The 8,834-nt window shown below is 46.6% G+C and overlaps 1 protein-coding gene across 1 annotated transcript; it reads left to right on the top strand.

Moving 5' to 3' along the window:
* The first annotated feature begins 4,726 nt into the window (after positions 1-4,726).
* Positions 4,727-7,012, top strand: LALBA (lactalbumin alpha). Its single transcript, XM_037515355.2, has 4 exons — positions 4,727-4,914; positions 5,480-5,638; positions 6,108-6,183; positions 6,703-7,012. The coding sequence occupies exons 1-4, from the start codon at positions 4,767-4,769 to the stop codon at positions 6,761-6,763; spliced, it is 444 nt and encodes a 147-aa protein (XP_037371252.1). The 5' UTR covers positions 4,727-4,766; the 3' UTR covers positions 6,764-7,012.
* Positions 7,013-8,834: the final 1,822 nt, after the last annotated feature.

The raw sequence follows: 8,834 nt of genomic DNA, 5'->3' as shown, positions 1-8,834 counted from the left end.
TATTTTGATGATGAATATAATGGTAACGTTAAACTGGAAGTTGGGGTTGAGGTTCCCAAGCTGGGAGTTGTCTTACTATAATGCATTCTGACAAGGAGGCCAAAAGGACTCCCTTCTGATGAGGACTGGACTGAGAAACAGTTCACTACCACCTTGTCTTTAGTTTAAATGTTTACATTCAGAGAATGGTTGAAACTAACCCAGAAGGCCCATCAGATGGATTCTTGAGGTTACCTTTTTTTTTTTTAAATTTTTTTTACATCATTGTTCATTTTTTTTTTTTTTAATTTATTTATTCATCTGTTTGTTTTGTTTATACATGCACTGGGTACAGTCAGAAGCGCGGGAGGGTGAGAGGATTCACCAGAGCCAGAGCGGGGAGCAGAGCAGGCAGAAGGACCGAAGTACACTGCTGAGGGGAGCAGCGGGCGGCAGGAGAGGTCTGCACGTCATGTGGGACCCTCCTCCAGTGGCCGGGGAGCAGCCGGGGATCGAACCGGCGCTGCAGAGGCTGCTGGCAGCTTCGCAACCCAGCGCTCAACCACTGTGCCACCGGGGAGGCCCACATCATTGTTCATTTTTAAACAATATTTGCTTCCCTCCCCCTCAGGTGTTTCTTTCAATGCATAGAGTTTCTTTCAATGCATCCGTGCATCGTCACCTCTGTCCTCCCTCCCTCTGATCCCTCTTCTGCCTCCTCCCCTGCAGTACGTCTCTTGAGATTACCTTTAATAGGTCTTGCACTATTGCTCTTGTCCCCACTGCTTGCTTGACTTCCTGCTCTATCTAGTTCATTATACACTTCATCTACAAAGGCAGATGTTACTTACATAGGTATGAGCATGCCTACTTAAGGATAGCTTATACAACCTCTTGTTTTTTTTGTTTTTTTTTAAAGATTGATTCATTTATGCACACAAGAACTGGGGTACAGGCCAGAGGTATTGGGGGTGAGAGGATTCACCAGAGACAGTGGGAGCAGAACAGGCAGACCAACCGAAATACACTGCTGAGGGGAGCAGTGGGCGAGCCAGGAGAGGTCTGCTGTGCTATGTGGGTATCTCCCCGGCCGGGGATTGAACTTGTGCTGTAGTGGCTGCGCACAGCTTCATAGGTTGTGTCTTAACCCCTTGCGCCTCCAGGGAGGCCCACAACCTCTTGTTTTAACAGATAGCAAGGAGACCATTAGGATCCACATCTGCATTTTGTAGCACCGCAGGCATTCTGATGACCACTCAAGTTTGCAAACCCAGCTCTGACAAACCGAGAAGGGCACATATGGGTAGTATCTCTCCAAGTTCCTGGCTTCTGTAAGACACAAGGAAAACAGGATTTGTTACGAAGAACCTCAGACTCAGCGTCTGAGAAAGTGAAGCTGAGATCTGGTACAAGACAAGGATGTCCACTTTCACCACTACTATTCAACACAGCATTGGAAGTCCTAGCTAGAGAAATCAGGCAAGAGAAACAAATGGAATCCAATTTGGGAAAGAAAAAATATAACTTCTTTACTGCAGTATGGTGGCATGGTACAAAATCATTCTTATTTCAAACAAGTTTGAAGAGAAAGAAATCCAGAAAATAATCTCATTGACAATTAAACAAATATCTAAATACCTTTGTTAACAAAAGAAGTGAATAATATATACAAAGAAAACTTTAAGACATTGTTAAAAGAAATAGAAGAAGACAAAGAAATGGAAATAATAGTTCTGCGAATGGGTTGGAAGAACAAATACTGTTAAGATGGCCATCCTACACAAAGCAATATGCAGATTCATTGTAATTCCTATCAAGATTCCAACGGCATTCTTTAAAGAAATAACACCATTGAAATTCACATGGAAACACAAAAGACTTCACAAAGCTGAAGTGTTCCTGGACAGCCACTTGCAGAAGAGAGGAGATTTGGGGCACGAGCTTTTCCATTAGCTGTTCTCACTTTCTACTTTCTATATCTTTCTGTGAAGAATTGTAATTGTTCCCATTAAAGTCTGTCTTCATTTTCAGATCACCCCGCCCTTATATGCTAGTTTGCAAACATTTCTAAGGAAATAATGCATCCTCTTCCCCGAGGCATATTTATTTTCTCTTCTGCACTGAGCTATGCTGGAGACCTAGATACTGCTTTTTATTCTTTCAGGAAAGGGCAGAGACGCAATCGAATTATAGGCAAGCAGGCTGCTGGCAGAACTCTTGACTGGAAGCATAGAACGCACCCAGGGGCCCTGGGTCCCAGCCCACCGTTTCATTCTATCACAGGCACTTAGTCCGAGCGCAGGCTGTGGGTCTGCTAGGATTAAAGAACTGCTTAAGCCACCAGTTTGGCTATGCAGTTCAGCTTTTCAGTACAAAGTCCATTAGGCCCAATCAATTAACTACTGACCCTGCAGAGACGCCTCTTAAGTTAAACAAGAGCAAGATGCTTAATCTCCTATGACAATGAGTATATGAGGCATGACCAGGAAGGCCTGGGGAGCCGTGGACGGATAGGTAACTTTGCGTCCAGAGAGACATCATCCGTGGAATGCCTTGTTAACAAGATGGCTGCCAGAAGCAAAGACCAGAAAGTCTGATTTTGGTCTTCAAACTTTGGGCCATTAAACTGGGCTGTAAATCTGAATTGGGTTTGCAGACTCCTCTCTCCTAAAATGCAGTTAACCTAAACATACATCCCTTCTTCCTAACTTTTCTCTTTGTCCTGACTTGAGTAATTGACTCCACAATCACTCCCTCAATAAAAGGCGAGGTTCTACCTTCTTAGGAGCATCCTGCAGAACAGTTTGCTCCACGACTCCCATTTCTTTGTCAGTGTGGTGGTGCCTGACTCAACACAGGGCAGAAAGTAGTATATACAAGACTTCACTATTGGCATACAGTCCTCAGACCTCACTTTTCTTTTTTTTTTTTTTGTGGGACCCTCTCTGGCAGCCGGGGAATGAACCGGCGCTGCAGAGGCTGCGGGCAGCTTCGCAACCCAGCGCTCAACCGCTGCGCCACCAGGGGAGGCCCAGACCTCACTTTTCTTATCTGTCCCTCTCCCATGTAGTTCAAAGTCATCCTCTCACTCTCAGCCATAGCAAGCCACACTGGCTTAACGTGATAGAATTCCTATCCCCGTCCTTCAAGCACCCCTCTAATGTCCACAGGTGGACCAGAGGACAAGATGCAATGGCAGCACTTTGGCTGTGTCTCTGGATGCCTTGCTGAAGTACTATCTGCTCATCTCGGCAGACCTAGATCCTCCACGCTCCTTTCATTCATACTACGGCATATGCTGGTCATCCAAGTGTATGGGAGATAGAGTAAAACCAAGAGGAGTTCACCCTAATGAGTTGTTATACAACAGGTTATACCTGTAGTTTGGAAGTCTTAAACAGTTGTTAGGATGGATATATGCCCACTGCGATACAAGAAAAGAGGTTTAGGGGCCACCCCTGGTGGCGCAGCGGTTGAGTGCTGGGCTGCGAAGCTGCCCACAGCCTCTGCAGCACCGGTTCGATCCCCAGCCTCAGGTGAGGGTCCCACATGGCGCGCAGACCTCTCCTGCTGCGCCTGCTGCTCCCCTCAGCTGTGCATTTCGTCAGTTTGCCTGTTCTGTTCCCCGCTCTGGCTCCTCTCACCCTCCCGTGCTTCTGACTGTACCCAGTGCTTGTATAAATAAAATAATCTTTTTTTTTTTTTTAAAAAAAAGGGGGTTTAGAGCCTGGGATATAGGGGGCAAGTCCTGGTATGAAGGAGACTATCAGTTATTAGCCCTGTGACATGCAGCTTGACGCCAGCAGAATTTTTCAGAATTGGTATCTTTAATTCTACTTGCTCAGCAGGGCTGAACTTAAGCATTAGATCCAAACCTTTGCTTTATAGGCTCCAGATAAAACCTAATGCAGTCTTTAAGTCCTTGAAGTCCAATCTTCTTACTGCCTTGGGTCATTCCATTTCACCTTCTGTGGCCAACTTTGAGGCTCTTCACAAGTTTCTATACATGTGTAGAACATATATCCATTACATGTTACTAGTCTTAGATTTACACAGTTTTCCCTAATGCCTACTTCACAGAGGATCCGGTTGTCCGGTGGTGGTGGTGGCTGGAGGCTTGGGAGCCTGGTGATAGCCAAACACTGTCATACAGACTTTTCAAGTTATTCATTTTTCTGTATGAGCAGGTCTCTGGATCCAAGTTATGCTTCTCAAAACCCCCGTTGCCACTCTAACTGCTCCTGAAGCACAATATTGAGGATCTCCCCCTGGACACTGTTTGATGGCTTGGTTGACTGGACAAGTGTCAGCTCTCATCCCGAGCCCAGGCATGTGGTGTCACATGCCGGTTTTTCCATATTTTACATCTCTGAGGGGAAGGGGAGTTGGCTATGGATGCTCGCTGTGTTTTCTGATGGCCTCATTTGTATTACCCCCCCACCCCCCCCAGGCCTCCTTTGTTTCTGAGAGAGGCGGGGACATCCTGTTTCCTGGAACCAACCCTCCAGAAATGAAGGTATAAACAAAGCCAATGGGAAATAGGATGAGGCTTGGAATGTTCTCTGAACAGAGAACAATATAAGTTATAGACTGGAGAGGGGGGGGGGGGGGGGGAGAGGAAGGAAAAGTGGTGAACTTGTGGCAGGAGGTTGGCAGGCTTCTTGTCTTGTTGGCATGACCAGTTCCTCTTTCTCGTCTTCCTGGAAGTGGGGCTTGGGGCCAGGGCCCCCGAGGCTTTCTCTGTGAATAAAAGGAGCTCGAGTTGACTGGTGTCCCCATTCAGGTCCATGGGGGCAGCCGAAATGATGTCCTTCCTCTCTCTGCTCCTGGTGGGCATCCTGCTCCCTGCTACCCAGGCCAAGCAGTTTACGAGATGTGAGCTATCCCGGGAGCTGAGGGAGATGGACGGCTACAGGGGCGTCACTCTGCCAGAATGTGAGTTCTCTCGGGCTTGTTACACCCTGTCATTTGCTTCTCTCCTCCACCCTCCACGACTCCCCTGTTCTCTCCCACGTCTACTCAGTTATCTGATAACCCTCTTATATTATCTGCTTATGTTTACTTTTTTTTTTTACACTTATTTCCCTCTCTGTCCTTTCTCCCACTTTCTGATTCTTTTTGAAACTGTATCCTGTCAAGATACTCTGTGCTGGGCCTCCCTGGTGGCTTAGGGGTTAAGTTTCAGCTCTGTCACCACGGCAGCCTGAGTTCCAGCCCCGGCCAGGGAGCTACCCACATGGTGAGGCAGACCTCTCCTGTCTCTCCCACTGCTCCCCTCAGCAGTGTATTTCAGTGGATCTGCCTTTTTTGCTCCTCACTCTGTCTCTGGTGAGTCCACTCACCCCCCACACCTCTGGCCTGTACCCCAGCTCTTGCATGCATGCATGCATAAATAAATAAATCTTTTTTTTAAAAAAAGCTACCCTGTTCTTTGCCAAACTGGGGCATTGACTGGAGAGCCTGAACATCTCGTGATACCTCTTTCTTCTCTTCCCCTCAGGGATCTGCATTATATTCCACAGCAGTGGTTGTGACTCACAAACTGTAGTCAGCAACAACGGCAGTACAGAGTACGGACTCTTTCAGATCAGTAACAAGCTTTGGTGTAAAGACAACCAGAACCTTGAGTCAAAGAACATCTGTGACATGTCCTGTGACAGTGAGTAGCCTTGTTGACCCCGTTTCTATATTTCCCTGGAGCCTACCCCGGGATCATCTTGTTGCTGTTAATCATACCTGACGTGACTGACTTAGCCCTCGCACCCACTGTGGGAGTTGAATTGATGGCATGAAGTAAGACACTATTCGAATTTTTCATGATCACTAAATCCTTACAGTCCCTTGGAGTTCACAGGGAAACAATATGAGCTCTCCGGGAGTCGTGGACTCTGACAGGGTACATTTTCAGAGTAAATAAGTTGATGAATTGATATTCCTCTAACCATGGCCCAGAGACATGAAGGAGTCCCTACCTAAGAGGAGGTACCTGTTTCCTCCTAGAGGAAGGCCAAAGATGTGAGTCTCCCGCAGAGAAGGACTCTACCTTCTAGACCCAGGCAGGAAAGAAACCCATTACCTCTATGGATAATACTTCGCTTTCTCATCCCTTTTCCTGTTCCTCCTGCCAGAGTTCCTGGATGATGACCTCACGGATGACATGATGTGTGCTCGGAAGATCCTTGATAAAGAAGGCATTGACCACTGGTGATTTCCCACATATTTTTTACCTTTCCTTTCCCTTCCTTCTTACCCTTTAGTTTTGGCCCTCGCCCTCCCCCTCCCCTGCCCGCCCCTCATCTTCTGGAAGCTAGAATAGTTTCCACAGCATACTTGATCGAGCAGACTCAGTTTTCTAGATCTTAAGCTTCCCTCCCTCCACGCATGTTTAATAATTTTCCTCATAAATGGTTCCCTAATAGAGGGCGGAGACCCGGGCCTTTCTTCAGCTACTCTCACATCTAATTCTACTTCTTTAGTCTCAGACCCTAAAGCAAGCTCTTGGAGCCGTTGCTTATCTCTCCAAGCGCTCCCGTTTTCTTGGATGTAAAAAATGGACCCATCCCCATGAGGTGGCTCAGTGTCTTGAGTCATCTGTTCTGGAAGAGTCTTTCTGTAATTTTCATCCACAATTTTCCACATCAGCCCTCTTGGGGATAAAGCTGGATGAGGGTTCGAGCTGAGATCCCATCAACCAACTTCCCCTCTCTCATTCTCCGTTATCAGGTTGGCTCATAAACCGCTCTGCTCTGAGAAGCTGGAACAGTGGCGCTGTGAGAAGTGGTAACGCCTGCTGTCCCTCTGTGCCTGCCCGCTCCATCTGCCCTGTCCGTGTTCGTAGAATTCCTCTTCCCTGTGGCTACCTCAGTTTGCTTCTTTTTATCCCCTCGACATTAATTTATCACTGCATTCTGGGCCCTGTGGGATACACTGGACATTGGAGAACTGTTCTCCGGGGACACACAGCTGGTGCACTAGATTCCTGCTCAGTTTCCCTGATGACATTTCAGTTCAATGGATTCCACCTCTGTTCTGAATAAAGGGCTTAATTTTCAGTGACTGATTGAGTTTTCTATCTGGAGGGAGAGGAAGAAAATAGAGTGGGTGAGGGGCCTCCCCGGTGGCGCAGCAGCTTGAGTGCAGCAGCTTGAGCGCAGCACTGTGAAGCTGTCCACAGCCTCTGCAGCGTGGGTTTGATTCCCAGCCAGCCAGAGAGATACCCCCATGGCACGGCAGACCTCTCCTGTCTCCCCTGCTGCTCCCCTCAGCAGTGCTTTTGGTCCAGCCGCCTGTTCTGCTCCCTGCTCTGCCTCTGGTGAGTCCTCACACCCTCCCGCACTTCTGGTCTGTACCCAGCTCTTGTATAAATAAATAAATCTTAAAAAAAAAAAAGGAAATAGGGTGGGTGAGTGTACACTGAAGTCATATGTCGTAGCCACCATTTGTCTCCACCGAAGAATAGGCTGAGCTTAGAAAGACGGAGGTAATAACCCTCTGGTCATTACTCAGTTTTCAGAGACTAAGAGTTGTTTTTATTGTGACTTGGTTATTTATTTTCCACATATGAGATGAAACAACCCAATAACTGTCATTTATTTTCTGACTTACTTCGCTTAGCCTGATCACCTCAAGTTCTATACGTATTGTAATGAAAGGCAAGATTTTGATAGCTGAGTAGTATTCTACTGAGCGTATAGACCACAACTCCCGTATCCAGTCATCTGTCATTGAGCATTTAGGTTGTTCCCATGTCTTAGCTATGTGAATAACACATTTACTTCTTTTTGTTGATCCACTGTTAGTGTCATTTTTTAAATTGAATTTTATCTTTTTGGTAACATGTATTTTTATTGAGGTAGTATTGGTTTACAACCCCGTGCCTGATTTAGGGGCATAGGATCACACCCCTTTTTTTAAAGGTTTATTTATTTGTGCATACAGGCCAGAGGTGCGGAGGGAGGGGGTGAGAGGATTCACCAGAGACAGAGTGGGGAACAGAACAGGCAGACTGACTGAAATACACTGCTGAGGGGAACAGTGGGCGAGACAGGAGAGGTCTGCTGGGCCATGTGGGTCACCTCCCTGGCTGGGGATGGAACTCGTGCTGCAGTTGCTGCTGATTGCCCCATGGTGCTGATGCTTAACCCCTTGCTCCACGAGGGAGGCCCCAGGTCACACCTCTTTAGCTGCACATTACAATACCATCTCATCACTGAACATCCACAATCTTCCACCATAGACTATTGGGCCTTTTCCCCCACATTCCATCTCTTTTAGCCTCAATTTTGCAGTGCTATTTCTAGGTTTTGTTTTGCTGTCGCTTTGTCTGTTTCTTAGTTTTGTTTGTTTATATTCCACATATGTGTGGAATCATCTGGTATTTGTATTATGCAAGGCCTGGGGGAGGCTTGGAGGAGGCTCTAGAGACACCCCTGATCCCACAAGACCCCCATGGTTGTGTCCAACATCAAGTAAATGCCCAGAACAGCAGGAGAGAAGGATTCATACACAACAAAAACACCAGCTGCAGGAGAGCAAAGCAACAGCAAACAATGGGAAGAAGGAAAACACAATGGCCAAGGAGCCCACAGGGAACAACACACACAATGAAAATCGGACTCAGAACCCAACAACCATGACAGAGGAGAATTTTCCACCATGTCAGATGAGGGATTCAAAATTACTATACTTAAGAGAGTCAAAGAATTTGAACAACACTCAGAGAACCAAATCAGAAATAAACGAAAAGACCCAGAAAAGAAAAGACTGATACAAGAAACAATCAATGAAAAGAAGAAAAGGATTTAAACTTTAAATAAAGGATAGAGGAGGTACAGGATATTAAAAGATGAATAGAG

Source organism: Talpa occidentalis, unplaced genomic scaffold (assembly GCF_014898055.3).
Source record: "Talpa occidentalis isolate TD23 unplaced genomic scaffold, MPIMG_talOcc4v2.1 talOcc4.16, whole genome shotgun sequence".
NCBI classification, from domain to species: Eukaryota; Metazoa; Chordata; class Mammalia; order Eulipotyphla; family Talpidae; genus Talpa; species Talpa occidentalis.
This window is presented reverse-complemented; position numbering and strand designations above follow the sequence as displayed.

What these genes read in the sequence shown, in the direction of transcription:
- LALBA (XM_037515355.2), top strand. Translation starts at nt 4,767, where the DNA reads ATGGGGGCAGCCGAAATGATGTCCTTCCTCTCTCTGCTCCTGGTGGGC. An exon ending in GGGCGTCACTCTGCCAGAAT is followed by an intron (nt 4,915 to 5,479) that starts GTGAGTTCTCTC and finishes TCTTCCCCTCAG; the next exon opens with GGATCTGCATTATATTCCAC. An exon ending in CTGTGACATGTCCTGTGACA is followed by an intron (nt 5,639 to 6,107) that starts GTGAGTAGCCTT and finishes TCCTCCTGCCAG; the next exon opens with AGTTCCTGGATGATGACCTC.